The sequence below is a fragment of the Ambystoma mexicanum genome, chromosome 4q, assembly GCF_040938575.1.
Source record: "Ambystoma mexicanum isolate Mex_15411 chromosome 4q, UKY_AmexF1_1, whole genome shotgun sequence".
In the NCBI taxonomy this organism is placed as follows: Eukaryota; Metazoa; Chordata; class Amphibia; order Caudata; family Ambystomatidae; genus Ambystoma; species Ambystoma mexicanum.
The window spans coordinates 211,492,657-211,520,575 of record NC_090928.1 but is presented as its reverse complement, the minus strand read 5'-3'; the positions used below and the strand labels follow the sequence as shown (position 1 = coordinate 211,520,575).

The 27,919-nt window shown below is 48.1% G+C and overlaps 1 protein-coding gene across 2 annotated transcripts in view; it reads right to left on the bottom strand.

The window, feature by feature from the left end:
• NOX3 (NADPH oxidase 3) overlaps positions 1-27,919 on the bottom strand; it is a 530,542-nt gene that overhangs the window by 258,616 nt on the left and 244,007 nt on the right. For both annotated transcript variants that reach the window (XM_069607737.1, XM_069607738.1), the window contains exon 5: positions 18,003-18,184. In XM_069607737.1, the coding sequence (XP_069463838.1) occupies positions 18,003-18,184 (182 nt within the window). The remainder of the gene's footprint in view (positions 1-18,002; positions 18,185-27,919) is intronic.

Below are 27,919 nucleotides of genomic sequence, written 5' to 3'. Positions count from 1 at the left end.
AAAATCCCCTGGAACTTTCAAACCTCTGAGCCCACCTCTCTCCCTGTCAGTGTCCCCCAAGCGTCAAGTCCTTTGACCTCTACTGTTCATCCTCTATCCCTCTGCCCTAGGAAGACTTATGTCTTCATTTGGCTTTCACTATCACCTTTTTGCTGATGACACTCAAATATTGTTCTCCTTTCCCTCCTTCACCCCAGCGATATAAGAATAGATTAGGAACTGTCTCACAGCAATTTTCCCCTGGATGGCTCTCTGCTGCCTCATGCTGAACTCTTTCTCGCAGCTGCCAAGGCCCTTCCTACCAACCCCCATTCTATCTCCTTGCTGTTAGGAAAGATTTCGTAATTGTAGGGAATTTTCCTTCCATGTGGCAACCCCTAAACTTTTTGCTATTGTTTTTAACCTTGTTCTTGACTTTGCCAGAGAAGTACAGCCTTCTGCCGCGCTTCTCTGGGCTTTCGCTCCTTTCTTACGGGGAAACTGACATGCCCTTAAGACAGTCAGTGCCGGGGAACGTGGTTTCCCGTAGTTTCTTCTATCGTGTCGCAGCTTTAGTGCAACACGACACAAGAGGGCACTGTAAGCTAAGTTACAGCTCTCTTGGGTCTCTAGCCTTCTACAGGCCCTAGATACTCTTTTAGGAATGTATTTGATCGGTGCAAGTCATTCAGGGACTCGAATGGTGGCAGCGATCGTATTGTTTATTTTGAGCTCCTTTTGGCGTTCTGAGCACGTTTTTGCACTGAACCCAAAATGGTGGCCTGGCTCCCAAAATGGCCAGGCCGCGAGGCTCCTTTGTCTTGTCCACTGACCGTCTTGCTCCCTTCACCTTCCCCAGGTCCGGCGACCCGGGGCCTTCCTTATTTGGGCATGTACTTTCCCGCGAAACGTGGTTGCTTTCGCGGGCTTCTACATGTCGTTTGTGTGCCTCCAGGGTGTGGGCTGGGATGTCTGGTCCCAATACACATCCTGGGTGCCAGAGAGTCTAGGGTGGTGTGAATGCCTGGGACCACCGTGGTCCGTGATTGGTCCACGTATGGTATGTGTTTTGATGAGCAGATCTCCCATTGGCTCCCCTCCGTTTTGGCGCGAAGGGAACCGTGGATAAGAGGGGGCTGGAAACACCACTACCATGTCGATCTCCTGAGTTCTCACGAACGAAGGAATACAGGAGCCAAGTATCCTGCAACTACGAGGCTGGACCGAGGAATCGCTGGTGACCCGCTGAAGGAATCCTCCTTTGCACTGCTGTCGTCCGGAGAGCCCCTGTCCTCCTTTGATCGAACCAGAAGGCCTGTACTGGTGCTTCGACCTTTGGAATAGCAGGAACAGCTATTCCCGGCATCTTCAACCATCTCCTGCCAAGTAAGCCTTCGGGAGCGTCTCTGGGCCATCCAGTTGACTGACCAGCTTACCAAGGAGTTTGGCTCTGCAACCGCCGCCAGGTTGTGTTGTATTGTGAGTCCTTGACCCTCTCCCACGCTTCGTACGCTTGGCGTTCCCAGGTCTGAAGGGAGGAGGGTTAATTTGGCTCGAATACACACGGCCGCTCCGTTGTCCTGTGCGGCAACAAAACTGTGCTGGTTTCGTCGATTGGGACGTCTTTTTGCTCTACACGACTACAAAGCGTCTCCTGCTCTTCTGAACCTGCCAGCTGCTGAAACTATCGTGGAGAAGCCTGGGTCTGCTTGCTTCGGGGACCGGTGAGTAGTATATCTAGGATCTGGTCGCCCTCCTGCAGTATCCCATTGCTTTTCCCTGCTGTGTAAAAACAGCACCCTTTTGCCGCGCTCGCGCTCTGCTTCTGCCCGCTGTGGAGGCTGCGCTTGAGTTGCGGAACCTGTTCTTCTTCTGCTGTGCACTAACGTGAACCGCCTGACTTCCTCCGAAGAGCTTCCCCTTGTGCCCGTCGGCACCGGCGTGGCAGGTACTTTGAGCACAAGGCTCCACTCTTCGTAGGGCTCGGACTTCCATCTAGTTAGGTGCCTATGAAGGCGAACTGAGTCGAAAGCATTATCGCACTGCCTGTTTTCCTTCCCTGGCAGGTGGACTACATATTTCGTGCTTTAAACGCTTGCGACTGTGTATTTGTATATATATTGTGTTGATATGGTATGTGTTGGTTTAATATTGTGATATTGTGATTTTCTCGCTACGGTCATTATTTTAAAGGCCTTAAAATAAATGTGTATCTATTTTTGATATAACAACTGTTTGGAGTAGTTTGTTAGCGCTCTTGCTTTGTGTGCTCATTGCGGGCTTTCAGTCACCCTCACCCCTCTTGAGACCTAGTCTTGACCGCTGCGATCGCTACCTTGATTGGTCTGGCTTGTCCAGAGGTTACCCTGTTCCAAGTAATTAGGTTGGCCTTCTGAACTTCTGCGCCACCAGGACAGAGTTCAGAAATCCGTCTTAACAAATTGGTGTACAGCGGTGGGATACGACTGAAGGTATCCAGTGTTGCGCTCGAACTAAGGCATTTCAGGTTATTCCAAACAGTACACGTAGTGAATTGTTGTAATATAACTTTAAAAAGGCCATAGTCCTATCAAACAGTATGGAAACAAGTACGTTGTTAACTTTAAATGCTTCCAAATCAGAAACGCTGAAAAAGATGTGTGCGGAGAGAGGTGTTTCCTCTCAAGGCACGAAATTGGAAATGATCCAAAGAATCGTGGCGTGGCAAGAAGCGCAGCTTGACGCTATTACTTCTGAGGACAGTGCGGAAGGTGGTGGGGCTGCTCTCACTGGTAGAACCGACGGTTCTGCCGCCGCACTGTTCCACCGCGACCACGAGGACAGGGAGGACGAGCTGTCTAATGTTTCCTCTGCCAGTGCTGATGGGGAGGCTATGCTTGAATTCAAGAAGCAAGAGCTGCGGTTTAGGCAGCAGGAGCTTGAATTCAGCATAGCCAAACTAAAAATCGAACAGGCAGAAAAACAAAAAGACAGGGATCACCAGTTGGAACTGGCCAAACTTCAGGTTGCAAATGGATCCAAGGGTCCTGGACATGGGTCTGGGGCCTCCTCTCATCCACGGTTTCCAAAAGATCTGCTCAGTGTGTATGAAGAGAGGAATGACATTATGGACTGGCTGAATGCGTTTGAGTATGCATGCGAGGTCCAGGAAGTTGACAATGCTGATAAGATTGCGTGGTTGCTCAGTAGACTGCCCCATTCTGGCTGTAGTGCCATTATGGAAATGTCGAAGGCTGAGCGGGCTGATTTCGCAATGTTAAAGCAGACTCTCATTTTAAAGTTTGGGAAGACTCCGGCCCAATATTTAAAGCGTTTTCGAGAGTATAAGAAAAAGGAAGGTGGTACTTGGGTATCTTATGTCGCTGAATCTTTGAAAAACTTAACTGGCTGGGTCGAAGGCTATAAGGTTTCTACCTTCGACGGCATGATAAATCTTGTCATGCTGGAACACATTTTTGCTTCTTCTTCCCCGGAGCTTAAGCAGCATTTGGCCGATTCGAAGGAGATAGATCCTAAGAAGCTGGCCATTGCAGCAGACTTATGGGTGTCACATCGAGTGTCCCATAAGGACAAAACTCATCCTGGTAAGCAGGAGGAGGGGAAAAAGTCCAAAGATATGGAGGGTGGGGAATCTGCTAAATCTTCTTCCCAAAAGGGCCACAAAAAGAAAAACAAGGGTAAGACACAAGAGAACTCACAGGGTAGTGGAGGTGCGCCTCCGAAACAGAACTCTGGTTACAATAAGCCTCCCTACGTAAACAGACCCACTGGGGCTTGTTTTTCTTGTGGAGAAACTGACCATGTGAAGGGGGATCCCCGTTGTAAGGTTAGACCTTTGGGGGTCCACTCCGCTAATCTGGCCTTCTTCTCCTACGAGGAAGAAGAGATTACAGGAGCATCCTTCTCCTCGGACTCATTTCCCAGCGGAATAGAGGCCGAGGTAGTTTTAGTGTCCCTGGGTTCCTGGGAGCCTAAAGTCGCAGAGGCGTATGCTAGGATTCCGGATAATACCAAGCACTACTTTAAAGACAGTGTGCTGATCAATGGAGTGGATACTCCAGCTCTTAGGGATAGTGGGTGCAGTCGAACTGTAGTGGATTCTACCTTGGTAGACTCAGAGGAAGTTGCCAGAGCTACTCTGATGCCCACTAAGTTGGCTGACGGCCCCCTCCGTATGTTTCCCGTGATCCCTGTTAATCTAACTTTAAATGGTACAGCAGTCAGGATTCCAGTGAGCATTCAGAGAAACTTCCCGGGAAAGGTCTTATTAGGTAATGATCTCAGAGCTTTAGGGCTCGTAGGAGACACTGCCGAACGACCCTACACACGGTCTCAAGCACGGGCAGCATTGGCCAAGTCCAATACGCCGCCCCAGCCGAAGGGGAAACCCAAGGCGAAAGGAGTCTACAAGTCAAGACGGGGGAAAGAGAATATTCCCCCGAGCTCGCCTACCACTGCGGTGGAGGAAGTTGGTCAATCGCCCGAGCCTGACGAGGAGGTGGCGATGCCTGAAGTATTCGACCCCAACGACCATCCGGAACTAAAAGACTTGTTAGTTGAAGGAGGTCCTGATAGGGACGAATTCAGTAAAGGCCAACGTGAGTGCCCATCTCTGGAAGGCCTAAGGAGACAGGCCTGCTCCCAGCTTGAGGGTGAACCTCCTGGGAAGCATAGGATTTATTGGGAAGGTGGACTCCTGTAGAGTGAGCCCACAGAGTCTACAGAAGGAGACCATAGGAGGTTGGTGGTTCCCCTTGCTGTTAGACCCTTCCTCCTGCAGTTGGCGCATGAAGTTCCCCTTGCTGGTCACCTTGGTATGAAGAGGACCAAGCAAAGGTTATCCATGCACTTCTACTGGCCCAAGATGGGGGTGCAAGTAGAAAGTCACTGCAGGAGTTGCGCCTCCTGCCAGTTGTCTGGTAAGGTTGGCGCGACAATCCAAGCTCCGTTGGTACCGCTCGCAGTTGTGGGGGTACCATTTGAAAGGGTAGGGATCGACATCGTTGGTCCCCTTGACCCGCAAACATCCTCGGGCAATAGGTTTATCCTGGTGCTGGTCGACCATGCAACCAGGTATCCTGAGGCCATCCCATTGAAGACTGTAACTGCCAAGTCAGTTGCAAAAGCTTTACTCGGCATATTTACTAGGGTTGGCTTCCCTAAAGAAGTTGTGTCAGATCGTGGCAGCAACTTTATGTCGAAGTATATGCAGGCTATGTGGAAAGAATGTGGGGTCACCTACAAGTTCTCTTCTGCATACCACCCCCAGACCAATGGTCTGGTGGAACGTTTCAACAGAACGTTAAAGAGCATGATTGGGGCTCTGGAGGAGCCCCAGAGAAGAAAATGGGATCTTCTTTTACCATGCTTACTGTTTGCCTACCGAGAGGTACCACAGGAGGGTGTTGGCTTCAGCCCCTTCGAACTTCTGTTCGGTCATCCCGTACGGGGACCCTTAGCCATTGTCAAGGAGGGATGGGAGATGCCCACTCCCCCTGTTACTACCAATGTAGTTGACTATGTGCTAGGGCTCAGAAAACGGATGGTACTTCTGATGGGCTTGGCTAGTGATAAATTGAAGGCAGGGCAAGCGCTGGTGAAACATTGGTACGACCAGAAAGCTTCCCTCATCAACTTTACACCTGGTCAGCAAGTCCTGATCATGAATCCAATAAGGCCTCGCGCTTTACAGGACAAATGGTCAGGCCCTTACACAGTGGTGGAGCCCCTGGGTGAGGTGAACTATTTAGTGGACCTTGGAAGGCCTGGACAGGCTCCAAAAGTGTTCCACGTAAATAGGCTGTAGGCTTTCTTCCCAAGAGTCGAAATCGCAGCACTGCTACTGGCGTCAGACGTTGAGGAAGAGGAGTCTGAACCTCTCCCCGACCTGTTCCAGAGCGGTCCTTCAGATAGCTCCGTTGAGGGTGTCCGAGTGGCCCCTCACCTGACTTCTGATCAGCAGGCGGAGGTGAAAAGTTTGCTTAGGCAGTTTTCCCCCCTGTTCTCACAGTCGCCTGGTTTGACACCTTGGTGCAAACATAACATTGACACAGGAGACAGTGTACCTACCAAAAGTAGGGGATACAGGATGTCGGATAAAGTACGGTCTTATATTAAGACCGAGGTCAACAAAATGTTAGACCTTGGGGTGATTGAACCCTCTAGTAGTCCTTGGTCCAGTCCTGTGGTTCTGGTTCCAAAGGCAGGCACTTCTGAATTGAGGTTCTGCGTGGATTACAGGGCTCTGAATGCTGTCACCAAGACAGATGCCCACCCCTTGCCTCGAACAGATGAGCTGGTGGATACTTTGGGTGCCTCCAAGTACCTCAGCACGTTTGACCTCACTGCTGGCTATTGGCAAATAGCGTTAGCAGAACATGCCAGGGAGAAGACAGCATTTTCTACACCAGACGGCCTTTACCAATTCCGGGTAATGCCGTTCGGGTTGAAGAATGCACCTGCCACTTTCCAGAGGCTTGTGAATCATGTGTTGAATGGGTTGGACGAATTCTGCCTTGCATATCTGGACGATATAGCAGTTTTCAGTGCCACCTGGGAAGACCATGTGAAACACCTCGGGATTGTGCTCCAGGCTCTTCAGAAAGCCCACTTGACCATAAAGGCTAGTAAATGCCAGATTGGACAAGGCTCAGTGGTTTACCTTGGACATGAAGTAGGTGGAGGGAGGATACAGCCTCTACCCAGTAAAGTACAAGCAGTACAAGACTGGCCTACCCCCACTACGCAAACCCAAGTGAGAGCCTTCTTAGGACTCACGGGGTATTATCGCAATTTTGTGGCAGACTATGGCACCATAGCTGCCCCTCTGACTGCCCTCACAACTCCGAAGAAACCCAAGAAGGTAACTTGGACCGACGAGTGTGAGAAGGCCTTCAATGGCTTAAAAGACTCCTTGTGCCAGGCCCCTGTGCTCAGGGCCCCTGATTATCAAAGACCTTTTATCGTGCAGACGGATGCCTCTGACACTGGGATAGGAGCTGTACTATCACAAGTAGATGAGAAGGGTAAGGAACACCCTATCGGTTTTATTAGTCGCCAGCTTAAGGACAGAGAGCTCAGGTGGTCCACGGTAGAGAAAGAATGTTTCTCTGTTGTGTGGGCCCTAAGGAAGCTGAGGCCCTACCTCTATGGGACCCACTTCACTGTGCAGACTGACCATAAGCCGTTAAAGTGGCTAATGAACATGAAGGGGGAGAATCCAAAGTTGCTTAGGTGGTCCATAAGTCTTCAAGGCTTCGACTTCACTATTGAGCATAGACCAGGTGTCCAACATAGCAATGCTGATGGGTTGTCCAGAATGTTTAACCGACCTGAACAAGAAACTCATCCAGGGGTGGATTAGTTCCCCCTGTCCATAGTCTGGGAGGGGCGAGTGTTAGGAAAGATTTCGTAATTGTAGGGAATTTTCCTTCCATGTGGCAACCCCTAAACTTTTTGCTATTGTTTTTAACCTTGTTCTTGACTTTGCCAGAGAAGTACAGCCTTCTGCCGCGCTTCTCTGGGCTTTCGCTCCTTTCTTACGGGGAAACTGACATGCCCTTAAGACAGTCAGTACCGGGGAACGTGGTTTCCCGTAGTTTCTTCTATCGTGTCGCAGCTTTAGTGCAACACGACACAAGAGGGCACTGTAAGCTAAGTTACAGCTCTCTTGGGTCTCTAGCCTTCTACAGGCCCTAGATACTCTTTTAGGAATGTATTTGATCGGTGCAAGTCATTCAGGGACTCGAATGGTGGCAGCGATCGTATTGTTTATTTTGAGCTCCTTTTGGCGTTCTGAGCACGTTTTTGCACTGAACCCAAAATGGTGGCCTGGCTCCCAAAATGGCCAGGCCGCGAGGCTCCTTTGTCTTGTCCACTGACCGTCTTGCTCCCTTCACCTTCCCCAGGTCCGGCGACCCGGGGCCTTCCTTATTTGGGCATGTACTTTCCCGCGAAACGTGGTTGCTTTCGCGGGCTTCTACATGTCGTTTGTGTGCCTCCAGGGTGTGGGCTGGGATGTCTGGTCCCAATACACATCCTGGGTGCCAGAGAGTCTAGGGTGGTGTGAATGCCTGGGACCACCGTGGTCCGTGATTGGTCCACGTATGGTATGTGTTTTGATGAGCAGATCTCCCATTGGCTCCCCTCCGTTTTGGCGCGAAGGGAACCGTGGATAAGAGGGGGCTGGAAACACCACTACCATGTCGATCTCCTGAGTTCTCACGAACGAAGGAATACAGGAGCCAAGTATCCTGCAACTACGAGGCTGGACCGAGGAATCGCTGGTGACCCGCTGAAGGAATCCTCCTTTGCACTGCTGTCGTCCGGAGAGCCCCTGTCCTCCTTTGATCGAACCAGAAGGCCTGTACTGGTGCTTCGACCTTTGGAATAGCAGGAACAGCTATTCCCGGCATCTTCAACCATCTCCTGCCAAGTAAGCCTTCGGGAGCGTCTCTGGGCCATCCAGTTGACTGACCAGCTTACCAAGGAGTTTGGCTCTGCAACCGCCGCCAGGTTGTGTTGTATTGCGAGTCCTTGACCCTCTCCCACGCTTCGTACGCTTGGCGTTCCCAGGTCTGAAGGGAGGAGGGTTCATTTGGCTCGAATACACACGGCCGCTCCGTTGTCCTGTGCGGCAACAAAACTGTGCTGGTTTCGTCGATTGGGACGTCTTTTTGCTCTACACGACTACAAAGCGTCTCCTGCTCTTCTGAACCTGCCAGCTGCTGAAACTATCGTGGAGAAGCCTGGGTCTGCTTGCTTCGGGGACCGGTGAGTAGTATATCTAGGATCTGGTCGCCCTCCTGCAGTATCCCATTGCTTTTCCCTGCTGTGTAAAAACAGCACCCTTTTGCCGCGCTCGCGCTCTGCATCTGCCCGCTGTGGAGGCTGCGCTTGAGTTGCGGAACCTGTTCTTCTTCTGCTGTGCACTAACGTGAACCGCCTGACTTCCTCCGAAGAGCTTCCCCTTGTGCCCGTCGGCACCGGCGTGGCAGGTACTTTGAGCACAAGGCTCCACTCTTCGTAGGGCTCGGACTTCCATCTAGTTAGGTGCCTATGAAGGCGAACTGAGTCGAAAGCATTATCGCACTGCCTGTTTTCCTTCCCTGGCAGGTGGACTACATATTTCGTGCTTTAAACGCTTGCGACTGTGTATTTGTATATATATTGTGTTGATATGGTATGTGTTGGTTTAATATTGTGATATTGTGATTTTCTCGCTACGGTCATTATTTTAAAGGCCTTAAAATAAATGTGTATCTATTTTTGATATAACAACTGTTTGGAGTAGTTTGTTAGCGCTCTTGCTTTGTGTGCTCATTGCGGGCTTTCAGTCACCCTCACCCCTCTTGAGACCTAGTCTTGACCGCCGCGATCGCTACCTTGATTGGTCTGGCTTGTCCAGAGGTTACCCTGTTCCAAGTAATTAGGTTGGCCTTCTGAACTTCTGCGCCACCAGGACAGAGTTCAGAAATCCGTCTTAACACTTGCCCTCTGATCTTCTTGGTCCATCACCAAGGCTCTCCAATCTTGGAGTTCTCTGTAATAGTGACCTATTACTGCAACAATTCATCATTACCACTGCCCTTGCTTCTCGTATTAACCTCCTCAACATTCAGAAAATGTGTCCTTTTCTTACTAACCACTCTAAAAAAACTCTTACCCCAACTCTTGGCCTCAGCAAACTGGAACACTGCTCAATGCGACTCCTTCACCTTCCTCTCTACTCCTTCCTCCCTCTAGACAAAGTCCTAAACTTTGCTACCCACACTGGCTACAACCTACCAGATCCTTCCCCACTTCTACCTACTGACAACAAACGGCTCTCCATGCACAAATGCTCTCTTTTCAAGTACTTTTCCTAGTCTACAAAGCTATAAATGCTCTTGTTTGTTGCTATCTGTCTGGTTGTATCTCAGTCTACTCACCATCTTGTTCCCTCTAATCCTCCTCTGTCCTCAATCTCACTGTCCCATACCCTTACTTGGCTCCTGTAGCTTCCGCTCATTCTCCATACTCGCTCCGTACCACTAGATCCCACTGCCCATTACAATCAAAGCCAGCCCAACTGTGGATCTCTTCAAAGCTCGGCTTAAATATCACTTACTTGCTAAAGAAGGAGCTCCCCGGCCCTCTCCCCATCCTCCCTTCTTGTCCTACCACTGCCTGCAGTGAAGCTTAATAATGTAATTTTGTATATTTAATTAGTACTCCTCTTTAGTTTTAAACACTTGCCCACTTAGGTTAATATCACCTTTGTAAGTCACCTGTTTTCTTATAGACATTTTGTTTCAGTTTGTTTTGTTTGGTTCAAGGCGATCACAATGCCTAGTAAAAACAAAATTGCAGTATCCAAAACAATTAAGAGGAAATACATGCTAATGAATCAGGCTAAATTGAAATGTAATCTCTCTGGATCTAACCCAGTGCAGGCCTCCTCATATCAACCTCTTGATGATTTACTAAGGGAAATTTCGCACCCGACGTCTGTGGAGTTTATTCCATCGAACAAGTGTTCAGACTAGTAACAAAAAGAATAAAAAAGGCCCCGGCATGAATAAGGGTCCGAAGGGGATCATGACGAGTGAAGTGGCGAGGCACAGAGCTGAAATACGGAGGGCTGTAGATGTATACATGGCTGGTCACATTCCTCCTCATTTAGATAACACTTGTAAAATCCGTTCCTTGTATGCTTACACAGAACTCAGCCTACCAGACTCAGGGTGTAAGTCAGCCTGACCCTAAACATGCAGCCGTCCCTCTTGTCTCCCCCCCGGTTTTCTCACAAACCCTTTGCCTTCTACGGAGCCTCAATCTAATTTGATTAGTGTCCCCAAGTCCCTAATTTCCCCTCTGAGCTCTCTGATGCTATCTTGACTCACATTGAAAAAGCTTTGCCTAATTTAAAATCTGCCGAATCTCATAAAGAAATGGCTTCTAAGGCGGTCAATCCGAAAAAAAATGATGAAGCAAAATGGGATAGTCTGAAGGCAAGGAAGAGGCACGCTCTATATTCCTTAATTTTAAAAGTGTCGACCCAGCCCATGCACCCAATTTGATCTGAATCGCAGAGCTGTAATGGCGATTTTCTCTGATATCCAATCATTAGAAGACATAGGGCCTCATTACAACTCACCCGGTTTGGAAACAACGGTGGCGGTAAACCCACCGCCATCGTTGTTTCCATACCGGGTGATCACGACTCCTGCAGGCGGAGGCGTCAATCCCGCCAGGTCTGACCTGGCGGGTTTAACACCACCCGCCTGCAGGCGGACGAGGAAACACTGGCACCATCACGAGATGGTGCTGGTGTTTCCATGATCCCCATTCCCATTGAGTCCTATGGGACTCAATGGGAATGGGGATTTACACCATTCCGCCTCCGGAATTCCCGGGTCACCAGGGTTGTAATGCCCCGGTAATTCCGGGGATCACGGAGGCGGAATGGTAATACGAGTTTTTACCACCTCAGTTACCGCCGGACTCGTAATGAGGCCTATAGTGTCCTCTGACCTAACATTAGTTGAGTTCATTGATAAAAGAAATCTCAATGCTGTAAGGTTGTGGATGCAATCGAGGGTGGTTCAAAATGTAATATGGCAGTCCAAGGGTTTTCTACACGATCTAGGCTTTATGCTTTGTACTGATGATAGTGGAACCACTTCACTACCTGGTGTGAAGACGCAAGCTGAAACTTTAAAAAACAAATCCCGCGAGGCCAGAGGGTCAAAGAAGTCTCAACCATCGGTTCAAACGTGTGTTTGTGAGTGCACTACAAAGTCGAGTTAACTAGTCTCCTTTGCCTCGCAGTATACAATAGCCCTCTTGAGCTGGAATACAAGAGGCTTTAAACATCTTTTGAACAATGACCAACACAATCTGAGTCAGTATGACATTATCCTTTTACAGGAGACTTGGTTGACACCCCCGCCCTTTTGGGTCGGACACAAGGTTAATTTAAACCCTGCATCAAAAGCTACCTTGGGAAGACCTTTCTCTGGCCTTTTGATAGCTGTTAAGATCAAAAATGGGTTGTCATCTAGATTTGGGCTGCACCCCAATAGGTACATGTTGCTGATCAAAGTGAAACATCCTAATGCCATCTATGCAATTATCAATGTGTATTAGAATGCAGTTGGGATTTCTGATGAGTGTTTTTTCAGAGATTTGAATTACTTGCTGGACATGATATCTCGAGACCAGAGTATTACGCATGTAATCTTGGCGGGTGATTTGAATTTAAACTGCTTCATGGAAAATGGGAAGCGACCCAGTGAGAGACTCTTATGTTGGAATTGTCTTGTAAAACAGAGGGGTCTTTTTGTGTTGAATGGTGCCTTTTCATCTGACATTCCTCCGGCTCCAACTTGGCACATAGGCAAATCTTCTTCAATAATTGATTACATTTATGTAAATGTAGCCTTGTGGTCAATAATGAAAGCATTTTACATCTGTACTAATTGAGGTAAGCGATCACAATATGCTCTGCGCTGAATGGCTTGCTAATGGTGAGGATCAACCTGTCAAGCATTCTCATGAGAAGGGCTGCTTGCTAGCAAAATCGGGTAGAAATCGGCTCTGATGGACAGAGGATGCCTTGATTCATTCTAACAAATCACTAACACAATCAAATGTTAAAAATGATAATAAAGGCTTTGAGATTGGGCTAATTTATAGTGATACAATTCAAGCTTTTAGCCGCCGGAATACAGCAGCGGGCAAACATGTGAGTCATCTTCACACCTTTGATAAATTAGTCCAACTCAGAAAAAAATCCAATCGTGCTGAGCTGAGAAAGCTTACAAGACTTCCTCCTCCCCTCAGAGTGATTCTCTCTTGGAAAATTCCAACAACACACAAGAACTGGATGCGTGGGCACAGGACCATGCTATATCAGAGTGATGGTGCTAATATGTTGAAGACACTATCAGAATAAAACACTGCTAAAATGTGGACCGTACTAAATCAAGCCCTTGGTGCACATCAATTAGATCTACAAATCACTCAAGTCGAAACCCATCAGTGGGTGTCCTACTTTGAATGTTTATATTCACCCCCACTTTAAAATTATGTCATGAAGTCTCATCCAGAGATTTGGGCGTCCATACTTGTCAACATATTTTCGGCTATTAATCAAAAACAAAAATTGCCGAAAACATGGACACAATCGATCAGGTCCCAATTTACAAAAAAGGTGACTGTGTATTGCCTGTAAGTTACCGGTCTATCTCGTTGTTAGATGCCCCTGGAAAAACCTTCGCAAGGTTTATTTTGAACGAACTCAATATTTGGGCCAATGCAAACCACCTGAAAGACCCCTAGCAATTGGGCTTTGTAAAAGGACTAGGCACGATTCCTAATATTCTTGCCCTTAACATGATGCAAGCGCACCAAGCAGCAGGTGGCCAATCGTTATACTTGGCCTTTATTGATTTTAAAGCTGCATTTGATTCGGTAGACAGGATGCTGTTATTTGCCAAATTGCATAGACATCATTGCCCTCACTCTCTACTAGCTTTGATAATATTGTTACATACTGATACAACTATGCGGGTAAGAATGGACCTTAATGGCAGTTTGTCCCCAACTATAGCAACCGAAGAGGTCTGAAGCAAGGTTGTGCCTTAGCCTCTTTCCTATTTACCTTTTTCATCTTGGATATCGATTAAGAACTGTGTGGGTAACTCGCCATTGTTAGGGGGTGTACGAATACTGTATTTACTCTATGCGGATGACCTGATATTGCTGTCTAAAACTCCTAGGGGTCTCCAAAATATGCTCGAACAGGTAGGATCCTATGCATTGGACAACAATTTAGTCATCAACACACAAAAGACACCAATCATGGTTTGTAATGGGAATTCAGTGAGGAAAATCATACACAAATGGCAACTGCAGCAGTGTGGAGCAATATAAGTACCTTGGCGTAACCATTCAGCACAAGAAAACTGATAAGCAATTCACATGTGAAATTAAAAACAAATTACGACCTTTAATATCCCAATCAAAAATAATAGAAGCAAGGTTTGGAAAATTTTCGCTAAAGCACACCTTAAGTTTTTACAAAATGAAAGTCATACCAATCATCTTGTATGGGGTGGAAGCTGCACTTCCTCAGAGGCGTTTGTTTTGGGATCGTATTGAGTCCAAATATTGGAAAACCCTTCTGCATTTACCCTGTAGTACACCATCAGCGATACTACGATATGAGCTGGGTACATTATCGCTTTACTCACAGGTGACGTGGAAGCAGTGTGCTCTCCTTCGTAAAATGTTGGACGGTTTAAAGAAATCAACTATCTTGGCTGCATTAGCAAAGGACTTAATGACCTCCCACAAAACCTTTGCAATGAGGTGGCGGACTCATGTTCTGAATGCAGCAGCTGATGCTGCGGTGACCATAGACCTTTTTATAACTAATCCAGATAGGGCAAAGGTCAAGATATTTCAGTACGATTGGTCTGAAACTCCAGCAAAATGTTCCGACCACAAAGATTTCAATATTCAACTATTTGGCTCTAAGAAAATATGGCATCCTGGCAAGCTATTTAGCAAAATGTCCTTCTCAGCATTTTCGGAGTAAATTTCGGAGATTTAGACTGAATCAGTGGAACACCAGAGATATATTGTGCAGAAGGAAGCTAAGTACTCCAAAGTTAAACTTCTGTCACTGATGTTTATACATCCATCAGAAAGAAATCTTGCGGCACTTGATAATTGAATGTATTGCATTAAATGATGTAAGATGCAGATGTTTTGACAAAAAGCTAGTTGTACAGGGACATGTGGATGGAGATCAACTATGGCATCTTTTATTTGCAAATCCGCGAGTCACTGTACAAATAGCGATAGTTCAATTTCTTGACATTGTGCTACCAATGAATACACCTTGGAACAATTAAGAACTAGCCATCCTATTTTTAAAACGCCTGATAGTTTATCATTTTTATGCAGTAATATATTTTGTTACATTGCTACCCACAGGATGGGCGTAATGTACTCATTTTTATTTAAGCGTATACTTTATGAATGCACCAGATCACATCAAAGTTATTGACGATCATGTTACTTACGTGTTGAGAACAAAAAACAAAAAAAACATTTTTTGTATTGTGTTGATTTCTCTTATCATCTTTTGTAGTTTTTTTTGTTAGTGTGTGATGTTTGGGTTTCAATGTAGGGTTGTTTTAATTTCTTTTCTTTTTTTTCTTTGATGTTAGGTTGTATATTGTTATCTTGTGCATTATGCTTGTTTTATTGTATAAAAGAAAAAGACAAACAATTTGAAACATTGTATATTCAACTAAACAAATGAATTTAATTTTTTTTTTTAATTCTTCACCTCCTCATCATCTCTAATTTCTTGTAAGTTCTCTTATGTCTCTGCTATTGAAATATGTGTATATTATGTCCCACTTAAGTAACACGCATTAGCAAAGCCAAACAGGTTGGTTCCTAAATGTCGAGGGTAGAATTTTTTCATTAAGTCTCCACAAGATTAAAAATAGAGCTAGGGCCTCATTACAAGTTTGGCAGTATTCCAGCAGTAAATCTGCCGGAATACAGACAGAATTACCGTTACTGCCGCTTGGTCCAGCGGATTTACCACTGGATTACAAGTGGTGTTAGCCCCAATAGGACTCCATGAGGATTTTTGCAGATTTACCACTGGCGGTAATTCCGCCTGCAGTAATTCCACTGATTTTGCCTTTTTTTAGTGGTAAAGTGGCAAATTTACCTCTGGCTTTTTGCTGGAGGTGAATCCTCTGCTTCACCACCTAACTTGTAGTACGGCAGTGCGGTAATGTGGCAGTAATGGAGTTACCTCTCTGTTACCGCTGATTTTTAAAGCACGACCGTACTCATAATGACCCTATTAGTGTGTACATTTGTAAAACCAGAACGATTGACTTTGCCAATACTTAGCCTCAACCGGGACCCTATTGCTTTCTTGAGATTCTATTGCATGGAACCTCACACCAGGGAGGATCCATGTAGCTCGGAAGCATCAGCTTTCAAAACACTGGGAATGTAGACATTGTGCATTTGGCTCCGAAAACGTAATGGTTACGTTTCTAAGTCAACTATGTAGTGAGAAGCCTGCACGGGGGCAGCGCCTCCTCTGCTTGCAGCGTCCCAGACAGCATGTGCAATAGACCATGCTTGCCAGGAGAGCTTAACACCTCACCAGTCATTCCCATTAGGCATGAGTGGAAACTCGGGATTCCAGCAGGCAGGGCCCTCCTGTACCCTTCTCTCCACCTGAAATTGTTGTGACAACTCTAAGATCCTCAGATAGTGAATCTGGAATAAAGTGGTAACACTGCTTCACTTCCGAAAGCTGGAGTAAGAATTACACATAAGCAGTATTAGTAAGCACGAAATAGGGCCCTGTAGTACTTTAAAGAATGCTCTATAGATAATGGGCCTGATTCTCAAAGATTTGAATTGAAGGAAATGAGCAGATTCCTGTTAAAAGCTCAAATTTGTATCTGCCACCTTATTCCTGATCCTCAAAACCAAAACCAGGGGAAATCTGGAGATGCCTGTAGGTATATTTGAGATTCCATGTGCAATTGTGCTCCATGGCACCTCACATATGCTTCAGCAATGCCCCAGTGTGTTCCAGTCTTAGGCTTTGAGGATCGGGAACAAAAAGAGCATGTGCAAATCGGCTATGTTCATCGGTATCTCATTTATGCCAGTGCAAATCTTTGAGGCTCAAGCTCGCATTGTGGGATGATTTGGAAGAGAAGTCTTCAGTTCTTTAGAAAAAGAGATCCCTGAGACTCCTCTAAACTGCTAATAGGAATGGATTTGACAAGGCTGTGTTACTATGGGCATGGGCTAGTTATACAGTGATTCAATTGGACCGGACAAGTCAGTGCCCATCTGGTTCAATGTATCATTGTCTCCTACCTGCCTTGCAGCACGTCAGGAAAGAGACAACTTATAACACCTCCCCCCCTCCACGCAAGACAGGGACCAGCTAAATACTTTACCTACGTTGTATGCTACAGGCGCTGCTCTCCGGCGCATTGGTTGCCTAATGGCTGAGGGGGAGGCAGTGTATTTTTTATTGGTTACATTTAATCAATCACAGTGAAGGGGAGTGGAGAAAACTGGGAATCAGAACAGAGGAGGGCGAAGGAGGGAGGAATGCAAATGATGTGTGATTAGTGAGGAGTAGGAATGACGAATGAGGGGTAAGGGCAACCACTTAAGCTGAGGTGTGTGGGATATAAAATAAGGGTCAGAACTGATGACTGAGAAGGAATGAAGGGAAGGATTGGAAATTAAATAGAAAATTGAGACGAATGAGGCACAGACGGTGAAAGGGAGACTTGATGTCTGCCTGATGTTTGTGGAGGAGAAGTGTGGACCGAGCAGGAGGAATGATAGTTGAGGAGGAGGACTGACAGCTGAAGAGATTTAGTGACAACTGATGAACTAGTTGTGAAGAGGACCATTAAGGGACGAGGTGTGAAGATGACAACTGATGACTGAGGAAAAGGAATGCTGATTGAGAAGAACAAATGAAGGATACGGATAAGTGTGAAGAGGATGGACATTAGTGTGCTAAAAAGTACAGTGGGTGTTAAGGAGGAATGATGTGCAAGAGGAGTGAAGAACGAGGACTGATGAGTGAGTGTGATGGCTGAGGAATAAGGAGAAGGAGTCAGGGGGAGAACTTGAACTTGCCCTTGAAGCCTGGACTGGGAGGAGCTGCTGGAGGCAATAATCAATAGTATGACACGGTAAATTGAGATGTTGCCCCTGATGCCTATGTGCAGCATGCCATCACATGTTGAAATCCTGGCTGGGCCAAGCGAACCCTTCATCCTTCTGAGGTGAATACATTGAGTACTATCACATCGAATAACAATACCATCTGCTATTACAGCACTTAGAGGCTGGAGGAACACGGCATCAGGTGCTATGTAAAAACGCATTGTTATCAGTTGCCACAATCAGTGTCAATGTGAATGGCATGAAAGATGTGTGTGTGTTTTTCCACTTACCCTGCACCGTGGGCTATGAGGCCAATAAAGAAGGCAATGGAAAGGTGGTGGATGTACCAGAACACCTCATAGCAGGACCTGCGGATGAGCTCTGTGGACGAGGTCATGATCAGAATTAAGGCCAGCGTGATTACAAATCCAGTAGCACCGGCTATGGTACTGAGAACGTCCTTCATTGTGTTCTGGAAAAAAATGAAACAATTGAAAGGAGAAGACTGCAATGTTGTTGATATACTCATATGGCTTTACTAAAGAAACCCTGCAGTTCAAGAAAGGCACGTGCTTCAGAATCCACAATCACCTGACCTGCTTTAAGATTGATAACTAGAGCTTTGCCCTAGTCATGTTGTTGGGAGTGACATCTACTCCATATTTCTAAGTGATCAATGGCAACTATATTTGAATACAACACTTCTAAACGGGAGATATTTACTTGATGAGTAGCTATCCGGAAAACCTTGTGTGATTGAAGAGACGGAGGACTGTGGCACAGCTACAGCCAGTGTCTGCCAACCACACACAGACAGTAAGAACCTTGCTGTTATTCTCAGATTGTTTACATTCATTATGAATGATTAAAGCGAGTGGTTTTGCATCATCGGCCATTGAATCGCTGAGTATCCCAACCAACACCTCTGTGTAGTTTGATACGTTGGCCTTAGGAAGAGCTTTCGAAAGTAGACCTGAACACACCATTGTTACTAAACTAGCCACTAGCGTTAACACAGAGTACAATGTGCAAAACCCACACACCCATCACAATGGGCCTCATTACGACCCTGGCGGAACGGGTTAAACGGCGCCGTAAAAGGCTGCGGCGCCGTTCAACCCGTTCCGCCACATTACAAGTTCCCCTCGCGGGACACGTTAAGCACGCCTGGGAAAACCAGGCGTGCATACCAGATCCCGCGAGGGGAAGAGGGAGCAAACAACGGGCCATCTCGTAATGGCCCGTTGTTTACTCCCTCTCCCATTCCCATTCAGCCCTATGAGGGCTGAAATGGGAATGGGGATGAACCGTGTCCGTGTCCTCGAGTGAGGAATTACCGGGCCATCCGGACTCGGAATGGTCCGGTAAATCCTCATTCCGAGGACACAGACACGGATGCGGTTTTGCCGGCAGCCATGCCGCAAATTGCGGCATGGCTATCGGCATAACTTGTAATGAGGGCCAATGTCTTTATTTTAATTGCTTGTATAACTTCAGAAAACAAAATTATGTAAATCTCGAGAGGCCATAACTAATGCATAGTTTAGAGTATTCTTTTAAATGTCCCTTAATGACAGATAATATGGAGTGTGCATTACCATTAACGTTGATGCCAAGCCACCGAACTATATCATAATAATATATTGGATAAAGTACCCTATACAATACATAACAGGGAGATTGCACGTCACAAAAAAGTTCCGTGATTGAAAAGAAGAATGAGGGCGAGTTCAGAGGTCCTTGCTAAGGCCGCATAACTCTAAGGTGATTTGCGATATCCTTTTTAATTTTGACTGAGAGTTTGTGCATTAGCGCCTTGCATTGAGGTAGCAACATATTGGTAAAGCGTGTAACGGGGACAGATGACATTGTAGCGTCAGAAAGGTTCTCAGTGAATGTATGCTACTTATTTTCGACACAGGTGATCCTTAAGTGGCAATACTGCACTTGGCTCAGAGGTCGCATGCTTACACCACCATTAGTTTTGGCCCATTGGTGGTGCTGAATTATCACTATTAGTTTTGGCTTGTAGATACCACCCAATCCCAATTTATAGATTGCATTGCAGAGAATGAGAATAACAGATCCAGCTGTGACTAAAAAGCAGGTGGTTTAGCTAATTAATCAGTATGGCAAATATGTGAGCTCATCAATATATGTGCACAGTAATCAAGAAGACAATTCAGCTCCTTTTTATCACAATAAATGTACAGTTTTCATAATCGCCACATTTCATTAGCAAGGGGGCAAGGGGTGAAGGGGATCACAACCTTCAGATTGGCAATCTGGAAAAGTATTTTTTTAAAAAGGCATACTTCCTCCCCAACTACTGTCATGCATAATCCTTTCTTGAAATTCATAAATTGGGCAAACTCAGAGATAGATAGGAAGTGAGACAGACATCATAGCTCTTGATAATCCGAGGGCGGGGGCGTGGCCAGCAGCCAGGGAATAGAGGCGTGTTTCCTAGGAGCTGCTGCACGATCCGCTCAGCGATAAGCCGTCCATACGATCATATGCTGTATTTAAAGCAATATCCAGTACTGAAGCAGGTCAGGAGCTGCAGGGTGAACTTTCATGGCTAAGACGTCCGTGGGGGTGGAGAGAGAGCCGGTTGATTGTTCGAGCGCAAGGAACCTGTCATGGCGCCGGTGACCTGAGGAAGAGAAGCGCGCGGTAATGGCAGTGCCAGAGCTGTACTGTGGGTGGCCTCTTCATCCTGGAGGCCGGCTTCTTGGCAGCAGAAATTGGAGGAAGAAGTGTTGTAGCCGGCGGCTACTGAAGCGGCGAACCACTGCAACCCCAAGGTGAGCCACGGAGTGGGACCAGCACGATGGCAGGAGTGGGCTCTGTCGCGAGCCACGACCCAAGAAGACGTTCCTCTGTGAGGGTGCGCATGATAGGATCACTAGCTGCAGTGTAGGAGGCAGCAGGGGAATGCCCTGAACACGGCGACTGGCAGCTGTGCCTTGCGAATCAGCCTACGTGGACAGATGTGGCAGAGAGACTGGGGACTTGGGCACGCTGCCCCCCTTTGCCCTGTGAGCATGTGAAGCGGAACTGGGCACGGACTGGCTGGGTAGTGTCCCTGGTGGGCTGGTGGCGCCTCTCCCACTGGCCAGGAGGATCAGTTTGACAAACTGGGCCGTGGGGACCAAAGGGCCAGTGTAACTCAGGCATAATATGCCCCGAAGTGGAGGAGGCAACTGTGAGGTGCTGTGTCTGGCCCCACGCACATGAGATCAGCGGATGACCCAGGCAGAGCAGGATCTTGCTTTTTGTCCCCCCTGCCTACTGTGTCTGGTGGAGTCATTGGAGGAGGCAGTTGGAGCCTCTGTGGCCTGCAGTGGCAGGTGGGGTGTTCTGGGGGCATCTTTGGGTTGTCAGTGAGAACCTCTTGCTGGCTTATAGTATTTGAAACTTGCTGACAGTGATACCCCAAGTGAACTTGGCGCATGCCTACCCTGGTGCTGGGGAGCGAGGTGCACGGACGGTTTGGCAGAAGACTCTTGGCTGTGAGCTGGGCCCACCCCAAACCTCAGTTACACCCTGTGGACCTGGGTTGTGCGCCACCTCATTCCTGGCAGCCCACTACCTGCTGTTCTTCGCTAGGTTCGGGGACACGTTGTCAGAGCCCAGTGACTGTGGAGACTAAAGTAGCGGAGGGGCCTCTGGGTAGCTGGTGATGGCTCCCTACATGGCCAACGACACCTGCAAGAGTTGAGGGAGGGTTGCCTTGCTCTGCAGCAGGAGGCTCTTCGTGGACTGGGCCTGGCCCCTACATTAATACTGATGGCTGGGGGCCCAGGAAGTAGCTGTGCTAGAGGTTTCTTTGCAGTGCCACTATTGGAGACCCATGCTCAGCAGTGAGTGAGGGCACTTGAGCAAGAAGAGGTCCATCGCCTGTCACTGCCCCCCTACCGGTGGGGCTCACCCCTGCGAGCTGAGACCTAAGCGGGGAACTGGAGTGAGGCTGTGGTACTGGTTGTGTAGATACTAATTATCACTATGCCACCTGTGCACGCCATTGTGTACATGCCGGACAAGCAGCACAAGCAGCACAAGAGGAAGTCCAGGCAGACCAGGATGGATGCCTTTGCGTGCAAGGGCGATGCTATCGGCGCATCACACGAAGAAGGAAGCACTGCACAAATGTTTCTGCCCCCGGTGGTGCAGACAGAAGAGAGAGGGGAGTCAGATCTTGAAGGCCATAGCTGTGCTCCAGACTACATTGCAGAGGAGGATTGATGTGGTCACAATAGATGTCGGTCTGTTACGAAAGGATGTCTGGGCTCTGACCGACAGGGTGCAAACGGTGGAGACTCAAGTGGACGAAAATAGACAGAACATGGAGGTGCGCAAATTGACCACAAAAGTAGCAATGCTCGAAAAAAGGGTGGAGGATGCCTAGGGAAGAGCACGATGGAACAGTGTTCGTCTACTGGGTCTGCCTGATGGTGCAGAGGGGAACGATCCAACGACACTCATCAAGAACATGCTATTGCAGGAGGTGGGACCTGGTGTCTTGTAGCAGGGCTTCACAGTGTAGCGGGCTCATCAGCCCCTGTCCAGGAGGCCCCCACCTGGAGCACCCCCAAGACCGCTGATTGCAAGGATTTTAAATTACAGGGATAGGAAGACGATTCTGGTATTCTACAGAGGAGGAGGTGTCATTGGGAGGGGGTCAATGAAGATAGTGATATACCCGGATTATACAAGAAGGGTGCAGAGGGTGGCGTTTGGCCCCACAAAGGAACAGCTCCGGCGTGCCGGATCGAAATATATGCTGATTTACCCGGCCAGGCTAAAGGTCATTCACAATGGAACATCCCACTTCTTTGATAACACTGAAGGAGTGCATGCTTTCATGAATACTGTGGGGATTGCCCCACTCCCGAGGCAGCCGGATGCAGAGAACTGATTGCTGGAGGGGCTGATAGCGAGGTCTTCTATTGGCAGACAATGGTGTTGTATTATGGCAGGGGCGATCTATGAACCAGTACAGGAACTGGTCCACCCTGGTGACTACTGGGTGAGCGGTTCCACTGTTCATGGTGCACTTCCCTATCCCTACCCTCTCTCTTTCTTTCTTTCTGAGTGCTAGTTTTGACACTCGACACCTGCGGGCGCGACCAGCAACTCAGGTCAAAGAGATCTGGCTGTGTGTGAGGAGCGGCTGAGCCTGAACGAGTTAGTTGTTGTTGGCCATATGTGGGAATGTTTGGGGAATGGGCTATGTTTGGGGTTTGTTTTCATTGCATGCTACAAGGCTCAGTCACCTCACCACGGAATCTGATAGACTGTGGCTGGACTCCCAAAAGGGAATGTGTGTTGGTCGTGGGGGAGGCAGGTGGTTCTGAAGAGGGGCGAGTAATATGCCAAGATGGGCGAGGATTACAGAACTGGGATGGGGGAAATTATGATAGTTTTCTGGAATGTCTGGGGCCCAACAATTTGCAAACATACATGAAGAGCAAGGCAATACATATAGCTTTCCTGCAAGAGACACTCACAGAGGCTAGACAGGCCACACTCCTCAAGAAGGGATCGGGACATGTGTGTGGATTTGCTTTTTGGCTTACGCTAGGGGCACACTTATATGGGTAGCCCCTTCTGTACCCTGTATGCTGCTCAAGTCCAAGTGTGATAATGAGGTCAGGATGGCCATTGTGCACAGGTTTTTGGAACAGCAGGAGATCTGCATGATCAACATCTATGCTCAGAACAACGATGCTGCATCCTTTTTGAGGAATTCTTTGCGATACATTCAGGGAGTGTGGAGAGTGCAGACATTTTGATGGGAATCCTTCAAGGTGGTGATGAGAGATGAGGTGATTGGCAAGATGGGGGGCGCATGCAGGGACCTTGTTCACCGCATTTCTGACAAAGAGTCTAAGATTGATGATCTGATGGATGGGGTAGGACCAATGGAGGGGTGTGAGAAGAAGCTCATTGAGCTTCGGCTGGTATGTATTGCGGACTGGGAGAGGTTGGGGAAACATGACTGCGCCAAATAGACAGAGAAACTCCATGAAGGCTGGGACAAACCTAGGAGGGTGCTAGCATGGCTGTGCCATGCAGAGGAGAGAAGTTTCGACCATTTGTTCTATCAAAGACGAGTGCAGGGAGGAATGGAAGGCGCAAAGTGAAATAAACTCAGTCTTTGGTGCATATTACCAGCGGTAGTACAGTGCAGGTGATCAGGGTAGTGCAGCAGATAAACCGGAAGCCCTGTCGTAGACCTCGTTGCCCCATCTGGAACGGGAACAGGTTGAAATGTTGAATGCCCAGATTACTGTAGACGAATTGTTAACTGCCATACAGTCGTTGCATACGGGTAAAACGCTGGGGGCAGATGGCCTCCCGGCAGAATTTTATAAAGAATATGCAGGTGCACTAGCACCCCAACTCTTACAGATGCTAGAGGAGGCCTTTGAGAAGGGCCAACTGCCTAAATCCCTGAGAGAGACCATAATTGTACTAATGCTTAAACCTAATAACTCCCCACACGAGTGCAGCTTATACAGACCACTCTCAATGATTAACCAGGATTGTAAGATATTCACAGCATTTCTCGTGAACAGGTTGTGATCAGCACCCTAATCCACCCCGATCAAACTGGATATGTTCCGGACAGGAACACGTTCTGGAATTTTTGCAGATTGCATAGTGATAGACCAAACTAGCAGTGCTAGGACAGATTGTGTAGGGGCTTCACTTGATGTGGTCAAAGCATTTGACTCAGTGCAGTGGAATTGGCTGCATGCTACCCTGCAACAATTTGGTATGGGACTGAAGAGGAGTGCTGAATGCCTCTGCAGGAAGTCCCGCCCCCATTTTGCCTATATGTTGAAAAACGGAAGTCGCGACATGCACGATGCCAGTGATTGTGCTAATTCCACAGAGAGTTTTCGAGAAATGGTATCCATTGAGAAACCCTATATGATTTACCCTAGTAGAGATGACAATCTCTTGGAGGAGGTCCCCGAAGGAATATGAAGATGAGAGGAAAAGAGGCTAGTGACATCACAAGAAATGAGCATGACGCACTGAGAAGAGTGGTCATAGAAGAAGATGCATAGACCTTATAGAATCTGATGACGAAGTAAAGAATCGAGTTAACTTTCATATGCGGAATGAAGATTGCACGTGTGAACAACACTGCAGAAAATGCAAGCCGTTTTATAAATGTACAGATGCAGGAACGCAAGTAGACTAAGTGATCATAAAGGCTAGCTATACGTAGTGAATAGACTGCAGGCGTTGCCGCCATTATATAGAATTCTGGACATCGTTGTCACATATTTAGTAAGCTCAGACCCATGAAGAAAGTAGGACCGGAGCAAGAAAACAGCTGAAGATCGAGGAAAGTGCTGGAATGTCTGGCCTGTTGTCAAAGGATGGAGAGGCCAAGAACTGGTTATCTATCCTTGAAGAACAGTGAATGTGAGAAGCTGAATCAGCCCTTGTTAAGGTGCAATAAAGAACATCATGAGTGCCAAGTTTATTAATTCAAGACAATTACATGCTGCAAAACAGGCCAAAATACGGTCTCCTGTCACATGAGTCCAGGAAGGAAATACGAGTTGGGTGTACAAACCTGACCTGCGATAAGAGTGTGCCTATGCTCCCTTTTATTCTCAGGAGAAGTGATACTTTACAAGGACAAGTTCAAAGACAATCTTAATGGCAGAAAGCATGAGCGATGAGAGATGTTGGGCTAAGTGGGTGGGGAGACACAGTCGAGTCCACCTGCTGGCACCTGGGGTACCAGCTTACGTGCTGCTAGTGAATTGAATGTTCCAGAAGGGTACAAGCGTGCCAACCAATAGCAGAGGGTCATATAATGAAGGGCCTTGTAGTTTGATAAACAATGGTGTGCCGTATATCTAGTAACTGATTAAGATGACTTGCACAAGGGGTGGGCATAAGTTGTCCACCTGACTGTAGGAACCCAATCACAACACGATCCCTTAAAGAAAGTATACTCAGATGTTCCGCCTAGTCCTATCAGAATCTTCCATAGGTTTTCTTAGTTTGCCACGTAGTATGATGTCATGTATGACGAATTTTTGCTATAAAAATGTTGTTTTTTATTAAATACATTGAGAGCGTCATCGAACGTCCGTTGATGTCCGTTGTAGCTCCCTGTTTTAAACAATTGAAAATAAAACCATTGGAGGAGACATTTTGCCAACTTCCTGAGTCGGTCTTATTATTTGGTGTAAGAGTTATTCTGCATCCCCATCCTTGTATGACGTGTTACTGATTTAAAAGGGCCCACCAGAGGGTTCAGGACAGAGATTTTTGAGGTGGGTATGCAAAACCAATGTGCAGAGTCAGGACGGGGAAGCATATTTTGGACAGGTGGGAATTGTGCAAGGGGACCAAACAGGGGTGCCAGCTCTCTCACATGCTGTTCATTCTGCCTCTGGAACCCCTGGCGGCCTTGCTTAGAGTGGACTTTAAAGACACTGGTATACCGGTAGGGGGATGCACACATGTGGTCTCCTTGTATGCAGATGGCAGGTTAGTCCATATACAGGACCCAGTGGTTAATCTGACATACATGCTGGAGGTTCTGGATGGGTTTGCGCGACTCTGATTTATAACTGTGAGTAGGGACAAGTCGAGGTTATTCCCTCTTGCTGGTTTAGTTAGGCTAGGGCGGGTCTATCTGATGAACCTAGAGTTGCTGTGGGAGGTTGACACTTTCTGGTATCTGGGGTTAATGTTTTCAACGACCCCAGGCGGGAGGATTAGATGAACACGCCATGAGCATGGACGGGTTGGGGCGTGGCCAGCACGCATGCCGTAAAGACAGACCTCCACGGAGCTCCGTCCGTGATCCTGAAACTAATGCTTTACTTTCGCTGAATTAAGGTCTACGACTCGACCTGAGGCCAGAATATCGTGGGGGAACCGATTGCCAACACCCGGCAACAATATTGGGCTGAATCGGAGTGCGGACGACGGAAAACGGGAAGCTCGAAGCCGAGCCCCCTGGGACTCCAAGATGGCGGCGCCCGCCGCGGAGTAGGACGAAGCCAGCCTCGGCCCCCTGGGCCATCTTGCGGACCGCTGCAGCTGGGGTGGCCGCTGCGGAAGAGCCTGTTCCCTGCCCCGCCGGTGGATACTCGATGGGGAGAGACCGGCGCCGGTGACTGCCGCGGAAGTCGGAGGAACCGCTGCATGGGCGCGGTCAGGAGGAGGACGCTGGAACTGGGAGCACTTAGCAGTCCCGGCGGCGTGAAGGTGAGACTGTTCACGCTCACAGCCTGCACTTGAGCGAGTTACGGGGAACAGTACAGAAGGCGGTGGGCCCCTCACTAATGCAAAAAGCGGGGCCGGGTCCCCCCTCACGACGCTCCCTAACGGGACCACCTGAAAACGCCTCATACGGTCCCCCAGCAGCCTGAGGGAGCAAAGCTCGGTCAGCCCTGGGGCCCATCACCGGCTCCTGCGAGGAGGACTGGCCTGGACCTGTGGGGCTGCGGTCGCCCTAGAGGCTGCCTGATACGCAAGAAGACTCGTGGGAGGCAGTCCCCAGTGGAACGAACCCACTCACGGCACTAAGGCCCGAGAGGGAGAAGGGCGACTACTACAGTGACTGGGAGCCCCTGGGAGCCTGACCCATAGGTGGTGGGACGACATCAGCCTGCCGGCAGCTCATCGGAGGTGCAGCCCGGGACCTGTTGGCACCACAGCGACTCCCAGAACAAGGCTCCCCACACAACCTGAGCCCACAGCCACTGGTCAAGATTTTGAAACCTAATTGTGCAGACACCAGCTGCCGGAAACAACCGAAAAACTAGGGTGGGATCCCTGGGCCTATAGCTCCCTCGTAGCCCACACAAAACTCTTGATACAGGGGTCGTCGACAGATCTGCACTCTGCAGGGGGTTGCACTTATAGACCTCAAACCAGGAGATGTCTCCCCCCAGGACCAAGCCGAAACTAGTCACGATGGACTCCTTTACGACAGTCAGACCCCAAAGGCAGTCATCACAACAAGATCGAGAATTCCCTGACGATCCGCCTCAACAAGAGGAGGACCTCAAACACACGCAAGTCCTCCAAGCAATAGCTGCCCTCCGCACATCACTCGAGGGACGGCTTGAAGAGGTGAGGTCAGATATGCAGCTCATGCGGCAGGACGCCCGCAACCTAACGGAAAGAGTTACGGAGACTGAGGTTGCCCTGCAGG